A 20,408-nucleotide genomic window follows, 5' to 3' on the forward strand; every position below is an offset into this window, starting at 1 on the left:
AGCAACGCAGGATCCATCCTCAGACAGCAGGAAACCACCCATATGTGCCGCACTGCAGATGAGTGTTGAACACACTGAGGAAACCAGCACCCATTAAGGTCTATCTAGATTAGGGGATACCATGCTGGCAAAAGACTTGGCAAAGCGATTGGCTGGGTGGAGCTGGAGATGGGATGGAGGACGTGCAGGGAGGACCGGTGGGACGGGACAGGCTGTGTCCGTGGCATTTGTCAGAATGCACAGAGCAGGATGCATGGATGTGCACCCCTCAGTATTAAACTCCAGCTAATGATAAACGTGTATATGTAGTAAGAGGTGCAGTGCACAGATGTTTGATGGTCACTGTGTAATACATCACAATAAGAGATTCATGAGCAAAGATACACCTAGATGAAGAAGCAAGGCTGCTATAGGAGTACGCACAGTATAAATTCTGTCTTTTCTGTTTTGAATTTTCCATCATATAACAGAAAAAAAACAAAAGCCGAAAGTACACTGAAAGGGGGAACTAGGCGCGGTGTGACAGTATAGACCTGTACTCACAGCACTCTGGGAGCCTGAGACAAGAGGATTGCTAAATTCTAATACAGCCTAGGTTTAATTAGAGACTTAGAAAGACAATGTCTCAAAAAAAAATTTTTTTTAAAGGTCTGCAGATGTAGCTCAGTGTAGTTCAATCACTAGTACTTTTTACTGTTGCTGTTTTGGTTTTTTGAGGCAGGGCCTCACTGTGTAGCTCAGGCTGGCCTTAAACTCATGAACTCATGGTGACCCTCCTGCCTCAGCCTCCCAAGTGCTAGGATTACAGGTCTGTACCACCATGCCCAGCACTAGTACCGTTTAAAAAAAACAAACCGGGTTGGTAACTAGTACCAGAAAATTAGTACATATTTTGTTCTGGACCATCAGTAATAGGCTTTAATGAAAAAGACAAAACAATCAAAAACAGTAGGACCTCCCTATCTACAGGGTCTACACCTACAATTTCAACCAACAAAGGATCAAAAATATTTGAAAAAATAAGTCTGTTTTCCTGTTTCCAAGAAAACAGCTTGCTTTTCTTGTCATTATTCCTACACAACACCGAATCACTGGCGGCCTTTACATCAGCATTAGGTATCTGTAACCTACAGGTGGGCTGACATGCTCAAGATGGGCTGTCATTCGTATGCCCTGCTGCTGGGCAGCTTGACCCACTGAGGGTGTGCATGACTGTCCCATTGGGCAGCTGTTTATTAATTTCATTAGTAAAAAGACCGATAAAAGTGATGAGATCCATTTGTACCAACGGGGACACAAGCCACCCAGTGGGACAGTCCAGTGTTCAAGTGGCTAGAACCTGTTAAGTCAGTGGCAGGATGTGTGTGGCTTACTGTATATGCAAGTACAACTGACCTTTGAGCAAAACAGGGTTGTGAAGGTGCACTTATACGTGGATTTAATTTTGGAGATTTGGACTGGGGGTGATACTAGAGATGGAAGCCAGGGCCATTTTCTTTTTCTTTCCTTTTCCTTTCTTTTCTTTTTTCTGGTTTGGTTTTTAAGACAAGGTCTTGCTGTGTATTCCAGGCTACTCTTTAACTCACTACAGTATGTAGCCCAGGCCTGAACGAACTTCAGGCAACCCTGTTTCAGCTTCCTGAGTGCTGGGATAACAAGTATAGGCCACCATGCTAGGCAGTTTTGGAGAAGTGGCTGGGAGGGAAGCAAGGGAGGGAGAGGGAAAGAGTGGGGAAGGAGAGGAGGGCAACTGGGGGAAGAAGAAGGGGTGGAGGTAAGGGAGAGAGGAAGGAAGTCAACCTGAGCATCTCACTCCTGTCCTCAGAGTGCTTCCCTAACCTGGTGGTGCTCAGGCGCTCCACCGCCCACCCCGCCTGTCCTGCTGCCTGGGCCCAGCCAGCCGTGCCTCCCTGGAGGGAACACAGGCTTCATAACAGCCCTGAGCCTCTGAATGCTCAGGTGAGGCCACACCTCAGCAAGGAGCCTTGCTGGCCTCTGCTCCATAACTGCAAACCCTGAACTCCCCGAGAGCCCCCAGCTGTCCTGCATCTCCACGCCCCACATAGCAGGGTTCTTCCCAGCCCCAGGGACTAAACAGAAGAACCATGTACTGCACTTTCTATTCACCTGAGACTTACCAAACCCAACTACACAGAAAGAGAAGATTCGGCACTGAAGAATGGGCTGGCATTATGAAGCGGTGTAAATAAACTTAACTTTGAAAGGAAGGTGAAAGCTGGGTCATCTGGAGGGCCACTGACTGGAAAGGGCCTATTTCAAATCCGAGCCACTGCTCACCCCTCTCCCTGCAGTCCAACGAGATGAGAGGGTGACTCCCACTGCATTGCCTGCCACATCAGCTCCCACAGAGGAAGAAAAGTACGTCCTCTGGCTCCACAGGAATACAAATGGAAGTTTTCTGCATATTAAAAGCCCATCTTGAAAGGTGTGATCCCTAGCGAGGAGGAGGCAGGAGGAGGCACCGCACCTGGGCACTGTTGATGTCCACACTGTGGTCCTGGCTGAGCATCGGCAGGCGGTGCACCGTGAGGGGCGAGCCCAGGGCTTCCAGCGCCTTGGTGTGGCTGTGCAGCTGCTCCAGCGCCATCTGGTAGTACTCGGTCCTGGAGAGTCCTTCTGAGGAGACACATGGGCTCCTTTACTGAACAGTGAGAAAATACAAAGGGGATACTGCAGGACACAGAAAGGGGAATGAGGGCAGGAAGAGGAATCCAGACCATGGTCTCTACAGTGTCCATCTTCCACGCTGGCTATCCTCGCCTTTCCAAGCCTCTGCTGCTTCACTTCCCATCACCTCTCCCTGCCTCACTTCCCTGCCAGTGCGGGATTCTGTCAGCTCTTCTCTGAGGCTCCTGTAATTTCTGAAGTCCTGTGTGACAAGCTCAGAGTCGCAGCTGGCCCAAGACTAGAAGGGGCAGAATCTGTGACTGCTGACTCTAAACATAGCTGCTTCCACTCCTGTGAGGAGTAAGATAAGCCATGTTCATGCCACACACCAGGAACCCAAGCACTCTGGAGGCTGTGGCAGGAGGATCACAAGTTCTAGCCCAGGAAGTTCAACAATTTAGCAAGACCCCTATCTCGAAACAAGAAATAGGCCTGGAGTGGTGGTGCACATGTATGATCACAGCACTTGGGAGACTGAGGCAGGAGGATCAGCCAGCCTGGGCTACAGTGAGTTCAAGACCAGGCTACATACTGAGACTGTGTCAAAAAAAGGCGGGGGAAACAAACAAACAAAAACCAAAAGAGCTGCAAATATAGCTCAGTGCCAGGGTCCTGAATTCAATTCCCAGGATGAGGAGGGTAAAAAAAAATGAGGCTCAGAAGTATGATAGGCTATAACATTACCGACAACAAAACCCTCAGGCCAAGAAATCAATGTGCAAGTGCTCATGTGTGCTCTGGGTCCCAGGAACCCCTCTTAACCCGAAGGCTACCTTGACCCGAGGAAGTACCTCCCTGAAGGTGTAAGGTGCAGGAATGGCTCCAGGGAGAGGGCAGAAGTAGACTTCCCATGGAGGGGTTGGTTTGGAGGAACATAGAAGAGATAAACACAGGCAGAAAGGAGACAAGGAAATCCTAATGTTTAGATTACACGTGCAAGGAAACTGGCTGCTTCAGGACACAATCCAGTTACCCAAGGCAGCAATGCCTTTTCACCCCAATCCATTTTTTCTCTTCCAGGCTACTACTCACGCACAGATTCTGAGGAGTCTTAAACTGAGTGGTCTGAAACTGGGTGGTGCTTCTCTTCTAATAGTGTGGGTTCAGATTCCCAACCTCCACAGACTTCCGCCCTCAAGCAAGCAGCATTATTAATTGGGAACCAGAGTGCTAACCTTCACATGCAGATGCTTTGTACTCTTAACTAGTCCACTGATGGGGGACCTGACCCACCAGAGCATCCTGAGGACACCCAAAGACCAGATAAACATCCCCAGCTGCAGACTAGAATGCATCTCGTCCTGGAACCCACTCTCCTTTCTGAGTGTACACTGCTTTCATTATTTGTTTTGTTTGCTTATTTGTTGAGACAGGGTCTCACTATGTAGTTCAGGCCTGAATTTGAACTCACTCTGTAGCCGAAGCTGGCCACAAACTTGAAGGAATCCTCCTGCCTCAGTCTCATGAGTGCTGGGATTACAGGCATGCACCACCACAAATGGCCTTGATTCTGTTTAATGAATCTACCTGTGCCTCTCTTCAAGGAGTCCGGTAATGCTTTTCTGTGATGACAGGCAAGGTCCTGCTCTGTGGGGCGGAGGGAGTTGAGGCCCCGCCTCCTCTCTGGGGTACCTCCTCTGACCCCATGCAGTGAATTTGGCAACAAGAAAGTGCTTTCTTTTCCTTCCTGCCATCCAGTCACAGTAATGAGGTTGGCCTGGGCCTGAGAGGAGCTGCAGGTGTGACCAATGCACCAGGCAGGATAAGACAGGAGGGGCGGAGGCCGGGTGCAGACAGCTGAGCTTTACTGCATGATTTCTATGACAAGGCTCCGATCTCAGTATTTCACACACATCTCACAATCCTTCACACATCAATAGCTTGAGGTATGATCAAAATATACAACGAATGTTTCCATTTTTTTAAAAAAAATCCTTTACGGTCTGAGGCACTGTCATGAATCCCCTCAAAATTTTCCCCCTCACTTTGAACACATCATTTCTGCTACTTCCTGAAGCTGTTTGGAAGTCCTTTAAGAGTCTTTAGCTGTGTTGTCCTCCCTGCCTTGGTGATCTGAATCATTTCAAAACATTTCCTTTCTACAGTCACTTTAACTTTGGGGAAGAGCCAGAAGTCACACAGCGCCAGCTCCAGTGACTAAGGTGGATAGGACGCAGTGTCATGTTTTTACAAGCCTGCCTTCCCACCGGTGGCACTCGGCAGCAACAGCACTCATCGTATTTTTCTTCTTCTTCTTTTTTTTTTTTTGAAGGAAAACATTTATGGGTAATTTTAGAAATACATAATGATAACATTCATCATATGGAATTTGTACCTGTACATGATACATCTTGATTCCTATTTTTCCCATTCTCCTCCCCTCCCTCCAACCCTTCTTCCCCTCTTTATTTACAAAAGCTTTGTTTCCATTTCCTTCTGTTCTTTTTTTCTTCTTGTCCCTTCTTTCCTTTCTCCCTCCTCCCTCCCTTGTTCCACTTCTCATTTGAACATCTTCTTCCCATTTCCCAATATCTATTACACATTTTGATCCTTATTTCCACATTCAGTTTCTCACACCAGAGAACCGATGCAGCATTTAAATGTGTGTCCAATTTATCTCACTTAAGAGTATGGTCTCGACTCACCATATTTTTCATCATGTCTCATAAAGACACTAAAAAGAAGACACTTCCAGCAGGGTGCCTGTAACCCCAGGACTTGGGAGGCTGAGTGGGACCGCTGTGAGTTCAAAAAGCCGCACACAAAAAAAGTGGCAAGAATCACAAGTGCGTCTGAAGCAAAGGGGAAGGATTCTGAGGGAGATTAACAGCCATGTGTCTTTTACTGTAATAATTTTTAAATTTAAATACCATATATTTTGAAACTATATGTGTGACTCAATTCTCACAGTAACTGTACATACTGCTATTAGCCTTTGTCACATGAGGAAGGTAACTGAGGCCTAGAAAGGGGGAGTCAAGAGTTAGATCTGGGGTTCAAGCAGGGCAACCAGCTGCAGAGCCCAGGTCTCACCACCAGCTGGGCTGTTGTGGCCTTTACCTTGTAAAGCAGAAAAGTCTGTCGGATGAGAAGGCTGAGTGTGGCCCGTCCTGCCTGTCCATGAGGCTGAGCTGTGCTGCCAGCTGAATCATTCCTGGGCATGTTCCTCTCCGCCACCTCACACTCCACACTTGGGCGCATGGCCAACTCTGACGTGAAGATGGGCGGAGGGGACATGGGGAGGTCTGTCTGCTGGTGACTCGCTAGTTTCCTGGGGAGAAGTGTGAATGCTGCGGCACCAGGCTGAGTGGCCAAGCTGGGCGGGAACAAAGGAGCCTCAAAAGAAGTCAGTATAGAAAAAACCTGAGGCTTTCTTGCCACCAGTGGCACTGAAATGACCTTCAGTGTCCTGGCTGCTGACAAGAATGGTGGCCTGTCTTTACAAATTTAAATTTATGTGCAGTGTGGCTGGCAGCTGCATTTGCAGGGATTTTGCCATCCTGGATTCTGCTTTTATTTTCTGCTCTGGTCTGTCCTCGATGTGCCCGCCTCCACCAAGGCCACAGTGGAGAACTGCAAACAGCTTGATGACACTTGAGAAAAGGCCACCGCTTTACTCATTTGTGACCATCTAGAACTCTCCCCTTCCTTCTCTTTGTAGAATCTTGGATATTCCCCCCCTTACTGGGGATTGAACCTAGGGCCTTCACGCTGAACAACATTCCCAGCCCTTCTTACTTTTTATTTTGAGACAAAGTGTCACTAGGCTAGACTCTAACCTGTAATGCTCCTGCCTCAGCCTGTCAGAGTGCTGGGATTAGAGGCTTGAGGGCTGGAATCTCAGAAATCTTGACAGATGCAGTGGACTGGAAGCCTATCTTGCTTTGCAAGGCTTCTTATGCAAATGAGTGCTGATCACTTTATTGTACTTGTGGCTCCTGGAGTAACAGGATTTATGGGGTAAGGAGGGACCTTCAGCCCTGGAATGGCAGACTGGAGTCTACAATGGTCCTCTCCTCCTTTCTCTAATCTGCTGAAAACATCTCTAGTGTTTCCTTTGCTAGAGGAGCAGGACCTAGGAAGGAGGAGGCCAGGCCTCGGGTAGTTAGTGGGTCACTTACTTTGTATGAAGTAATACAGTAGGGGCCCAATTCCTGCGCACAGCACACCGCTGTAAAGAAGTTCTTTTCCTAAAGGAGCTCGCATGCTGCTTCTGGGAGACTTAAAAACAAAAGATACAAATTTATTATTGAAAGATTCCGTTTTGTGCCGGGGCCTTGGCTTGGATTGGGATGTACAGGGAAAGGAGAGCTGAGAAGGAGACAGCAAGAAGGCGGAGGCCAACTTCCCTCTCCTGCTTCCTTCCCCAGTGCCACAGCTAGTTCTGCAGCCAAAGCAGTGCCCTCCAGCAGGTGCCCACCCGAGGGTGGCTCAAGTCCAGGCCCAGGCTGTGGGGGCCCTGGCAGCCCACTGGCCAAGCACAGAGCAAGCATTCAGCCCATCATCCTGACAGACAGAACCTGGCCTGTGTGCCAGTCTCAGTGCGGCCAGGAAGCACAGCCGCTTTGTCTCGGGCCCAGTGGTAAACAGGAAGCTCAGCCTTCTGTGGCAATCGTCAGTCTTGGAAGCCCACAATGGGCAGGGGCTGTCACTGGCTTCTTTCATGTTTTGCAAAAAGGCCTCAGCCCTTCCATGAGGAAACCTTCCTTATAACCTTCAGGCTGAGTGAACAGATGGGGTGGTGCCAGCAAACCCACCCCTGAAGGCCTGGCGGAGCTGGCACAGCACATCAGCCTCTGGGAGCAGATTCTCCTCCTGCAGCCCTTTAACCACTGCTCACACCAGTTTGAGCCTTTCTGGAAGGCTGTAAGACATGCAGCCAGAAAACTGAGAAAGGCCTTGACAACGGGTGCCACAGGACAGGCAGAAGTCTCAATTCCAAGGCCCACAGAGCCAGACAGTTATGTTAATGAGGGCAGCTGTTGCAGTGAGAGCCACACAGCCCAGCAAAGGGGCTGCTTCCACCCAGCTCCAGCTAACTGTGATGACAGCAGCCAAGTCTTAGTGGACCTTTCCACTTCTTGAGGGATGCAGGAATCAGATCTTTATGTGAAACTGCCTGAATTCTCAATGTTATAACAACCAGCGGCACCACCATCAAAGACCTAACAAAATACAGTTGAGGGTCAAATTCTTTCTGTGAGCTTTAGTTTGCTTTGGCCCTTAGAGGACCCTCACCCTCAGTGAGACTTAGGTAAATGACTGTCTCTGCTGACAATGCTCCAAAAAGAAATGAGATTTTGGATAGAGATGGGAATTCCACTTTTAGACAAAGGAAAAGACCCCATAAGGACATGTGTCCACCTTGAAGACTGAACCTTAGAATTGATTTTGCTTTAGAAAACAAAGCCTTGGAGGTGCCCTATGGGGTCAGAAGCACTGTAGCACGAACCTAGGCCTGGAGTGAGTTCCTCCATTGGCCAGATCTTCCAGCAGAGTAAGCAAGCATCAGCAGGTGCCCCTCTGCAGAACACGGAGAGTGGTGACAATATTTCTCCCTATCATTCCTGAAATGGGAAGGTAAGTGAGCCCAGGGAAGCCCTGCTGGACAAAGTTCCTGGTACGGACACTTTCTGAGAACTGATAATTAAATACATCTTTGGAGGGGGCTACGTTCTGTACAGAAACATAAATTTAGCAAATTAGGAAGTGTCAAGTTATAGATCATCTTTGTATTATTTACTTCGATACTGTTTCGTCCAACTATGAAAAGGCTGATGCAACTTCCAACTAACGTACAGTAAATGCCGGGAGTTTGGGCAGGTACTGCCGTGTAGCACGTAGGAAAATGTGCTAAAGTTGAGGATAAAGACAATTACCGCAATGGGATCTGGGAAAGGCCATCCGGTTCATAATGGAATGTCAGAGCATATCCAAAGAATGCATGAGTCAGACCGCCTTCACCAGCAGGGTGGGGCAGCCAGGCTGAGGCAGTAGAGCCTCCCACAGTGGTTGCCACAGCTTCTAAAGCCAGCTGAGACCCCAGGGAAAAGTGCGTCAGAAACAAGGCAGAAAAATCCACCTGTCCCCCGTGTGAAGGTTTGGCCACAAGGGACTGCTAAGGACCAGCAGAAAGCCACAGTGCTGGGGGATGACTGTCACCTATAGTCTGACCTGACAACTCCTGCCACTTCCAGTGGGGAGCTGGGGAGCAAAACATGCCATTATCTTTGCCACTTCGTACCAGAACTCTCTTGAATATTCTCAAAGGAAAGTTGTCCAGCAATCAGAAAAGATTTTACATTAAAAGCAACCCCTTAAGCCAGGAATGGCAGCACAGAAGCAGAAGCAGGTGGATGCATCACTTCACGTTCAAGGCCAGCCTGGAATACATAGTGAGAGACCCTGACTCTCCCACCCGCCCTAAATAAAATAAAACTATGATTTCATGACTTTAAAAGCAGCTCTCCAGGGGTTCTACAATGATTTAACACTAGTGTAAGCTGTAGAACATAGACTAGAAACTACATTTAAACTCTGAGACAAACTTTGTTAAGGGCCCTGGTTTTCCCCTTTCTCTTCTGCCAAACTAGGAAGAAGAAACAAAGCCAGCCGGTTTCCTGTTTGTGTAGTATGCACCTTTGTTGCCCCAACCAGAAAGCCACTGTGGGCGGCAGTGGGGTTAGCTGGCAGCAGGTGCTGTGACCGCAGTGGATGGTGGGGCAGGCAGCAGGCACAGCGGTGTTCGCAGTGTCAGCTGTGCCACAGACTAAACCCAGCTTCTCAGGGGCTGGGTGTGGCCCAGGGGGACAGTGTACGCCTAGCATTTGTGAGGCCCTGGTTCCATCCCCAGCAACACACACACACACACACACACACACACACACACACACACACACACACGCAACCAAGAAACCAGCTTTTTCAGTTTATGAAGAAGCAACAGTATAGCACAGCAAAACTACATGTGGACTTGAATAATACTGGTAGTTTCGGCTGAACCTTTCACCTCTCATTGCTATGTGCCTGGTCCTATTCCAAGCACTTTACATAAAATAATTCATTCTCACAACGCCACAAAGCACAAACCATTATTGCCCCACTTAATGTGAGTAAACTGAGGCACAGAGAGGCTAAGTTACAAGCTCAAATAAGTCACATAAGTGACTCACATAAGACAGTGTATAAATGGCAGAACTGGGATTCAAACTCAGTCTACCTCCAGGGTCTATGTTTCAACCACCAAGGTACATTAAAATGTAAGATCTCTGTTATCGAAATAATGAGTGTGTGTGTGTGTGTGTGGTCTCAATTCAAAACAATATTTTTCAGGAGGCGCTGAGAACCAATCCTGGGGCCTCATGTGTGTGTGAGCAAGTGCTCAACCAGAGTTTCCCTTGGCCCCTCACGATACCTTCCTGATGCTCAGGGTGGAGGCCGAGAGCCACGCCTTTCTTGCTGTTTCTCCCCATGAAGCGCTACACAGTGTTTGTAGCATTAGCCCTGCTTTTGTTTAGTAAATGGTTACCGAGGGCCCGAGTTGGTCAGAAGTGATAGTATGAAAGTACCATGACAGAAATATCCCCCTTGCTCCTAAGCAGAACATAGACAACTAAAAACCGCCACACAGACTGGGCCATCAGTGACAGCCCTAGCGCTGCACCACTCTAGCAGGGCACTGGGCCAGGGTCGGTGTCACAGACAACTCCCACTGAAGTGGCTTGAGGCAGCCAGAAGCTCTGTGAAGTACCTGGACCCTGCCTTTTAGTTCACAGAGAGACGCCCAGGGCCCACAGCACCTGGCTTCTGCAACCATACATGCGCACCAAGAGAAGTGTACCCCGGAAGCGGCAGCCCACAAAGGTCTCAGCAGAACTTTCACCCTGAGTAGAGGAAGGTGAATAAACAGCCGAACAACAAAAAGAGGCCGAGCAGGAGTATGAGGAGCAGGAGGGGCCACTGGAAAGGGGCCTCGAAGTGGTGGGGGAGGGGTGGTTACTGCTAAGAAAGACCCTGCCCCCACAGCCACTTCTATACTGCCATGCACCAGGCATTCTTGAAGGTGGCCACATAGCTGACACTAAGCCCTTACAGCAAGGGGGTACTGCTGCTGGGAGCCACGTTCTGGGTAAACCTGAGGCCTCAGAAAGACTTCTCCCTCAGATGCTCAGAAGGGATTTCCTACCATGTCTGGTGTTGCAAACAACGTCCTGAGAACTAAAAGCAAAACAAAAAAGTTCCCAATTTTTAAAAGAACTATTTTTTAGAACATTCAATAATGAAAGCTATGACAATAGCCCCAGAAAAAAAACATAAAGCACAATTTTGCAAGTAGCCAAAAGATGTGGACTCGGTATGAGGCCACAAGTATGAGCTGTCAGAGCAGAGCCCACAGCCATGACAACCTAGTGTACAGGAGCCAATTCAAGTGTCCCAGCAGGGGGCGCATGTGGTAGTGGTTGGGGTGGGGCAGCCCTTTTTCTTTTTTTTTTCTTTTTTGAGACAGGGTCTTGCTGTGTATGTACTTCAGGCTGACTTTGAAATCAGTATGTAACCAAGGCTGCCCTTGAACTTGCAGCAATCCTCCTGCCTCAGCCTCCTAAGTGCTGGGATTACAGGTGTGCACCACTACACCCGGCCTTGCTTCATTTTAACCAGCTTCAGGTTATCTGTCCCATTCACTATCTTTCATAAAGTACCCCCTACTCACACACACAAAAATGAATGCACTGCAGAAATAGATTTTAGGTTATCATCAGGAATGTTACATCTTAAAATTAAACTTCTGCTAAGAATTGAAAAATTTAATAATTTGATGTTATTTTTCTTTATAAATTCAAGTTCAGTTAATCTACTAGGTTGCTAAGTGAGGGCAGATTCTGATTGGCTTTATGGTTAACCCAGAAGAAAGGCTATTGTTTTGTTTTGTTTTGTTTTGTTTGCAGTACTGGGACTGAACCCTGGGTTGCTGCACTGAGTTACATCCCCGAGACCTTTTGTTTTTCATTTTGAAACATAGCCTCACTGAGTCACTAAAACAGGCTCAAACTTGCCTCAACCTCCTAGAGTGCTGGGAGGCCTCTGCCACCATGCCCAGTTGGTTACATCCTCCTGTAGAAACAAGGGACTTGTTCACCACAAGAAGATGGAGCAAAGTACAGGCCAAGGTCTCCCAAGAAAGCAGTCCCAGCTGCACTCTGATACGCAAAGAGGTGGCCTCGACCTCCAGAGACAGTGGTTAGGGCAGGATATGAAACAGATGCCAGCAGCCACTCAGGTGGGCACAGGCTGGAGGCTCTTCCTGCTGGCCTCTCCTTGAGCCCAGCAACATGAAGCAGGCTTTACAGGAAGCAGCAGGAGGGAGAGAAGAGAAGCAGCAGCAGGTGCAACTTCAACCTGTACGTGCACCAGAATTACCTGAAGAGTTAAGAGACTGACAGAGAGTGAGAGGAAGACCACAGATACACAATGTCCAGATCGCACCCTGACCGGTTAACACAGAATCCACACCAACAGAGTCCACATGACACAGACTCAAGCACTGGCATTTTTAATTTTTTAACATCCTTCCAGGTTCCTAATCTGCAGCCAAGCCTGGGACCATTCAGTGCATTGGGAACAAGGTATGGGAAGGGACACAGGGCCTGAGTTTCAAAGTTGGTTGAGCAGGGCCGTGGATTTAGCTCAGTGGTTCTGCCACCTGCCTCGCAAGCACAAGGTCCTGAGTTCAATCCCTGGTACCAAAAACAAAACAACAAAGTTGGTCGAGCGATCCATTTCAAAGGCAGAGAACGGAGATTCGTCCTCCATCCTTGCTATACATAAAACCCAAGCCCACCATGTCTTGAGCAATTTGGTGCCTATGGAACAGACCCTTCTTCCCAAGGGTTCCAGCACTGGATAAGAAGCAAGCCATGCTCAGGGACTATGGCTGACAGTGGGAGCATCAAGGAGAGATTTGACAACCTCCAAGGTAAAATCCTAGAGTAAGATCAGGAGATCCTTTCAAAATGGCTACCATCCCAAAACACATCTGAGAAGGAAGATGGGCCAATCTACAGCTAAGAATCTTTGAATTTCATGGACTGGGATGTAGCTCAGTGATACAATGCTTCCCTAGCATGCATGAGACCCTGGGTTCAATCACTAGCACCAGAAAAATATAAAAACCTTGATTTAAAAGATGTTAATTGATAAAAATTATATAATATTTATGACATACAATATGATGTTTTAACATATGCATACATTGTGCAATGATTAATTTAAGCCAACTGACATATCATTTACCTCATGTACTTATCTTTTTGTGGTGAAAACACTTGAAATTCACTTTTAGCAATTCTGAAATATACATTATTATTAACTACAATCCGCACACTGGGCCATAGACCTCATTCTTCCTATGTAATGAAACTGAAACTGGACATTGTGAACATTTTCCATCCTCTGTTCCCCAAGAATACTTAAGTTTTAATAGGCATTTTTCTCAGGCATGGTAGTACACGCCTGTCGTCCCCACTGGGGAGGCTGAGGCAGGAGTATCAGTGTAAATTTGAGGCCACCCTGGGCTACATAGTGGGATCTTGTCTCAAAAAAGGTTTATGCTGTAGGGTGAGGAGACAAATATACAAAATCATTTTAGTTAGTGACATACTTTGGGAAAAAACAGAGCATTAAGTGAGAGGACAACCCACAGATTGGGAAAACTATTTGTAGAAAAAAACTCTCCCACCTGGGTGTGGCAGTTCATGGCTACAGTCCCCGGATTCTGAAGGTTGAGTCAAGATCACTGAGACCAGCCTGGACTACACACTGAGTTTAAGTTTAGCATAAACTACAGAGTGAGACCCTGTCTGAAAAACCAAAAAAAAAAGGGGAGTCACAAAATGGCTAAGTAGTGAGTGTCAGCAGCTCAGCTTCTCTGGGACAAGGTGTCTAGAGTCTGGAAAACAATAGTTTGGAGAGGAATCAGAGTTAGTGGAAGTTACCCAGGAACCATGAGGGAACCGACAGAGAAGAAATGAGGATCAAGTGATGCAGAAGAAACAGATCACACTACAGTGGAGAGGTCATGCAGGGCCCCTGACAGCAGCTGGCTAGCTGCCTGCTGGGAGGCAGAATAAAAGGAACAACTTTTTTGCTTACAGAGAACTGGAGAACTGCATTAGGACGGAAACTGCATTGACAGTTGGAAGCACCAAGGAAAATGCTAGACACTGCTTCCAAAGCAGCCTTCAACGGTTGACGGTTGGTGAGTGACCTCAAGACAAGTGCACATAGGCACAGTCACAGAGCAGAAGCTGGCAGACAACACCGAGTGTTTAAACCTGGCTCCCGGAGTGGCCCCTCAGCTGCTTCACACCATCAAGTTCCCAGAGCGGATGGGGGAAAGATGTCACAAGACCCTGCTGGCAGCTGGAGAGCAGACCAGGGGGAGTCCTGCTGACAGGATGGCGAGCACAGACCTGGCTGCTGCAGTCAGAGGCCAGGTTTGGCCTAAGCTGCACAGGCCTGGAAGGTCACGTTGGTGCTGTGTTCTCAATGTGAGCAGATCTCCACACCCAGCACTGTTCCAGGGGAGGCCCACCAACTCAGACTGCCAGGGTAAACAAAGACGTTCTGGCTTCAGCTCTGCTCCTGACCCTAGGCTGAGGAAAAGAGCCATGCATCCCAAACAGAAAACCTCCATTTATTTAACTCTCTTTTCCTTTATGAGCGTGTCTGTGCATGTGTGCTTCTCTTCCTCGTCTTTTTTTCTCCCAGTATAGTTTATAGAGGGTAAGTGAATCTTCCCTTGTCCATTATATCCCTTTATCCATGTTTCTTCACCTCACTTCTCTTTCACCTGTGTCTTAGTCATTCTCACTTTTTCTTTTGTTTCTTCTTTCCCTTTTCATTTCTCTTTAACTTTTTCTCTAATATTTCCATCAGTCATAGAATCTTCTCCCATCCCCATTTCTTACTGCCAATTTTGTACCCAATTTCCTGTTATCCCCTTCTAGATAAATGGCATACCCTTACTTCATTAGGAGTCTTTGTCCCCCTCCTATTTCTTCCTCACCATACCATAGAGCAGAGGACTTACAAATATTTTTTTTTCATTTTTAAAAAACCTTAAAAATTAATTTTTTCTTTTTTCTCTTCTTTTCTCATCTCTTGGCATTACCCAGTCTGCAATCTCCTGAGCTTTAGATAATTGATTCTATAAAATTACTGTTTAAGGCTGTTTTTCACCATTAGAGGAGACACAACTGTGGCATTCAGTGCACATTAACTGCGGATTAAGACTTTGGTTGTTAAGATGTTTACACTGTGTCTGTGGATCTCTTCTTTAGGCGAAAGGGAGACCCAAAACAGAGTCTCATGGTACATTATTTCTCAAATAAACATGATAGACCGGACTGAAATGGACTGGCCTGTTACTACCACAGCTGGTTTGATTGCATAGGAATAATCCTGGCTCAGTGGACAATTTTGTTTCAGTTATCCTGTGTGCCAAACCCACTATCACAATCAGGGAGAGGGACAGCAAGAATTCCTAACCCAAGAGCTCATACTAGATCCGACTCTGCAAGAATGCCTGCAACCTGGCAGAAGAAAGTCCTAAGTTTGAATCCTGAGATTTCAGTATTGCGCTAGGGGGGGCAGAGGAGGTATTGGGGTACAAACACACAGACTCTCTGGCAAAGAAGCTACCTGGGAAGCACATGTGCAAGGTCTCACTGGAATATTTAATCTGTGTTCCCACTGGCCATTTTATAGGTTTAAGTTTTTGTATGTTTCTTGATGTATTTAGTAATGTGGGGTTGTGTTGTGTTCTTTTATGGTTTCCTGTGTTTATTAGGTTGTTATTTTTGTGTCTTGCTTCTTTCATTGGCTCTGGGTGTCTAGGTTCTCTCCTTCGGCTTCCTATCTATAATTTTTTCACTTCCCCAAGACAGTAGTATTAACATATTTCTTTACTCTTTATTCTTTTTCCAAACACAAATTCCTTCTCCCAAGTTTTTAAATTCCCCACACTTAGCTCCCTTACAGTCACTCTAGTATTATTCCTCAATCCTTTCCATATAATGGCTCTTTCATATCTACCTAGTTTACTCTCCTCCCTACCAGCAAGTTCTGACAACCATATAGGCTTCAATCACAAAGTTAAGTCCCTTTCTCCATAACTTGCTCTTGCCCCCTAAAAGATATCCTCTGGAAACTCTCAGTACTAACCCTTCAACTCTACTAAAAGTTCTTCAATAAAATCAGATCCCACATCAACCTTTTCTTCTCATCTGCCACTATCCTTCAACCTCTCCCTTGGTGTCTAACACTCCTCATCCACCCACCTCCCATTCTCCGTACCCACCTCACCTACTTCATGGCAGAACAACCACAAATAATAAACTGTCATAGTGTGCATAAAGAGTAGGCAAAGGGGTAAGTGTAACTGCAAGGAATATCACATAGAAGTGTTGTAAGATTGAATCTGTGTATACTGTGACAACCAGAAGTAATTCTTTTGCAAAACATGGGGACAGAGTCAAAATCAGTTAAAGTAAATAATGAAATAAAACCTAGCACTGTGCAGGCAAAGCTGAAAATTATTTTATGGAGAGGCAATAGCGTACTAACAATCTCCATATTAGGCATTAAACTCTCCTCATTTCTCTAGTCCTCAACTGGCAGCAACTCCCCCTGCAAAGGAGGGGAAATAGGAGGCCATATGTAATTTTAAAGATGTATATATCTTAAACAAATAAACACAGATACACATAGGAGAATGGGGAAGCAAGGAAATGAAGTAAAACTTCACTTCACAAACACTTAAATTTACATACAATTTGGTTCACAAACAAAAGCATTCAGAAAAATTCTGTTTCATTTGAAAACTTCACATCAGGTGAGAAACATGACTGTAGCCATCTTCCCCACACAAACACAAACATGGCCACTGTATCCAAAATCACAAAAAATTAAATTCATAAACCGAAGTATTACTGTAGAAGATCATTGACACCCCCCACACCCCCAACTCTCCCAAGGCAGAACCAGGGTCATAAATGGAGGAAAAAAACAAATACCAGATAACAGAAATCTACGAGAAGTCATAAAGGGATGAAGAAAATAGATGAGTTCAAAGAAGAAATGAACCAAAAGTTTACAGCAATTTCATTCTATATGTCTATGGTCAATTTGGAGGAAATAGGTAAAAAACTGGATGAGCTAATTAAAATAGTTGAAAATTTTAATGATACATTCAACAAGGATATGGAATCCTTGAAAAGATGTCAGACAGAATTACTTGAGATAAAAAAACTGCATAGAATTCATACACTGCAGAAATAACCACTGTGATGACAGAGTGTCTGAAATTTAGGACAAATTTCTGAATTACAATAAAGAGCTCAAAGAAGACAAAAAGAAAAGGAAAGAATAAGAAAAAAATATCCAACAGCTAGTAGATGACAAGAAGGCCAATCCAAGGCTAACTGGAATTAGCGAAAACCTAGAAGATAACACAGATGGATTCACTAACATACTTATAGAAATCATGGAAGAAAAGTTCCCAAATATAAGAAAGGAATTTAAAATACAAATAAGCAACACTTATAGAGCAAAAACAATTATGATGAAAAAGGAAGCTCACCAAGGCATATCCTTATTAAATTACCAGATATCTAGCAAAAAAACCCAGATTTTTCGGCTATCTTAACTTTCCTCATGACAGCCCACCTTGTGTCTTCCAGGGTGTACTTTTATCTTGCCTCTTCCTCTTTTATTTGGTCTGAGCTCACTCCGCAGAGCCAGTTTCTCCCTCACTTTTACTTTTTCAAATAAACATTGTCACTGTCAAAAAAAAAAAAAAGACAAACTTTAAAAGCAGCCTGGAGAGGGGAATCACATACAAAGGTAAGCCAATTAAAATCACAGCAGACTTCTCAACACAAACTCTAATGGCCAGAGTACCTCAGAGTGAAGTATTTCAAACCCTAAGAGCAAATAACTTCCAACCCAGACTAATTTACCCAGCAAAGCTATCCTTCAAAAAAGATAGAGAAAAAGATATTCCCATGCAAAAAACCATCTCAGAAGATATATGTGTTGAACCAGCTCTAGAGAAAACACTTAAGAATATTCTCAATAGAAACAACAAATTAAACAGAGCTGAAAAGACAGAGAAAATGACTGAGGTTAATGGATACACAGTTAACAACAACAAAAATCAGGAAAGGAAAATCAGAAGATATACTAACAGATAAAGAAGGCAATGATAGTAAATAACCAACAAAACTCAATAATATCTCTCAATGTTAATGGCCTTAACTCTCCAGTTAAAAGACACAGACCAGCAGACTGGATAAAAAATAGAATCCAACAATCTGTTGCATTCAAGAAACTCATCTAATACAAAAAGATATTCATAGGTTAAATATTAAAGAATGGAAAGCAACTTCTCAAACACCAGGAGCTTGAAAACAAGCAGGAGTATCAATTCCTTATCAGACATGGTAAACTTCAATATAAAACTGATTGCAAGAGACAGACGGTCACCACATACTAGTCAAGGGGACAATACAATGAGAAGAGATAACACTGATAAACATATATGCACCAAATACTGGAGCACCTAGCATCATAAAAAAAGAAACTGCTGAAATGAAAAGATCAAATAAACACTAGTATAATCATAATAGAAGATTTTAACACCCCACTTTCACAAAAAGAAACATTAACTAAACAAAAAAAAAAAGAAAGAAATTTCAGATTTGAACTACACCCTTGAACATAAGAACTTAATGGACATGTACAAAGTATGCTACCTCTCTACAACAGATTACACATTTTCAGCAACACATGATACTTTTCCCAAAATAAATCACATATTAATTCACAAAGCCTACTCAAGTAAATATACAAGAATAGAAATGAGCCCATACATGCTATCAGACTATTGTGCAATGAAAATTGAAATAAACAACAAATATGTAAAGGCATACTAATTTGCTATTAAAAAATGACTGATTTGAGACATTTGTAGGAAAATAGATGCACCTGGATTTAAAAAAACAAGCTGTGGTATTTACATGTAACCACTCCCCAAGATGATTATAAACTGCATGAATTGCAAAAATGTACTAATAAAATTAAAATTTAAATATAAAAAATAAACTTTACAAAATCTATTAACACGTACTTTTTTGAAGATATATTACCACTGAAAGAAATTGGCTTGAAAATGTTATCTGCAAATAAATCAAATCTCTTAAAGCTATTTACTATGTAAGATAAACATAAACACCTGTAAAAATGTGTTAGTATTCATAGTAAATTTATAAAATTCAAATACTAAATGAAATCTGATTTTTTCAAAACTAGCTTTTCATAGGATGAATTAACAATCTTCCTTTAAGTTCTATTTCACACTTACTTCTTGACAAAACTATCAGAAACACTGAAATATTTAGGTAAGTAATAAATGCTAATACTCTCCAAAAACTAAATAAATACTGTGATACGACATGCTAAAATCTGAAAGTTATTTCAGCCATGGTGATAAGGAGAAGGTGTCTTTGCCAAGGTAACATTTGAGATGAGACTAAAAGAATCACGTGGGAACCTGGGCAACAGCACAGGCTCCGTAACTTCAAGGAGCAGAAAGCAGGTTGATGAAGGGAGGGAAATGAGGGCAGGCAAGGGGCAGAGTTTTACTGTGCAGATCTGGTAGGGTGGAGTAGGGAGTCTTGGATTTTATTCCAAGTGTCATGAGAAGCTACTAAATAAAGGTTTCAATTGGAGAATGACATAGTTTGGCTTACTATTTTTAGAAAATTTCTCTAGAAAGGGCAAGAAGAAAGGCAGATCATCTAGCTGACATTCCCATAGTGGTCCAGGGCAGAACTAATGGTAGCTTGGACTTGCTGGTAGCAGTGGAGATACAAAGACTTGAGATAGGAAGCAGAGCTAACAAGGTTTGTCGATGAATTGGATAGTGAAGGAAGGGTAAACAGTAATTTCACAGAATTTATAAATGTGGCCCTTAAACCTCCTTAAAAACTTTTGAGCCTTCAGGCTGGGGCTACATCTCAGTAAGAGTACTTGCCTACCAGGGCAAGGCCATTTGATCCCTAGTACTGCAAAATAACAACAACAGCAGAACACTCAAAATTATCACCATCATGCAGTTGGATTTGCTTTTTTTAGTATTGTTTTTGTGCGGGTTTTGTTTTTGTTTGGGCTTTGTTTTGTTTTATTGGTATGGGGAACTTAATTCCTTGCTCTTTACCACTGAGCTACATCCCCAGCTCTTAATTGTTTTGAGATGAGGTCTTGCTAATTTGCCAAGGCTGGCCTCCAACTTGCAATTTTCCCACCTCAGCCTTCAGATTAGCTGGGATGATAACTTCCTTCCTCCACCCACACCTCCAGGGCAGTTTGAATTTAGTGATGATAATGTCTTTGTGGGAAGCTTTACATAGCAAACTATACTTTCTAAATCTGATCAGTCTTGCTTTCTCAATAGTTTGGAAAAAGTACATTTCAAGGCCATTCTGTGTTGGTTTCAAGCCACAGCAGTAGAGATATTTAGTGCTTCCTGGCATCAACTCCTAAAATGGACTTTGATCCATACCACTTTGAATATGAGTAAGACAGATTCCACTAAACATTTACTTCAGTTTTTCAATTTAAAGCTTCTGCTTTAGAAAGTACCGTATTTATAAAAAGTACTG

At 44.5% G+C, this 20,408-nt stretch overlaps 1 protein-coding gene across 5 annotated transcripts in view; it reads right to left on the reverse strand.

Annotated features, from left to right (window-relative positions):
- The window catches only part of LOC104853025 (cytochrome c oxidase assembly factor 1 homolog), an 80,193-nt gene that overhangs the window by 1,407 nt on the left and 58,378 nt on the right, over nucleotides 1-20,408 (reverse strand). For 2 of the 5 annotated variants that reach the window (XM_033764843.1, XM_019205518.2), the window contains exons 2-3: nucleotides 6,810-6,909; nucleotides 2,489-2,637 (exon numbers count right to left, since the gene is read on the reverse strand). In XM_033764843.1, coding sequence (XP_033620734.1) covers nucleotides 2,489-2,637; nucleotides 6,810-6,894 — 234 coding nt within the window. In that variant the 5' untranslated portion in view covers nucleotides 6,895-6,909. Of the gene's footprint in view, nucleotides 1-2,488; nucleotides 2,638-6,809; nucleotides 6,910-13,423; nucleotides 13,512-17,412; nucleotides 17,446-20,408 lie in introns of those variants that run through there. The other 3 variants (XM_010610847.2, XM_010610845.3, XM_019205519.2) reach the window with 3 other exon arrangements.

This window comes from Fukomys damarensis, unplaced genomic scaffold (genome assembly GCF_012274545.1).
Source record: "Fukomys damarensis isolate Sample0158 unplaced genomic scaffold, DMR_v1.0_HiC HiC_scaffold_17, whole genome shotgun sequence".
Taxonomy (NCBI): domain Eukaryota; kingdom Metazoa; phylum Chordata; class Mammalia; order Rodentia; family Bathyergidae; genus Fukomys; species Fukomys damarensis.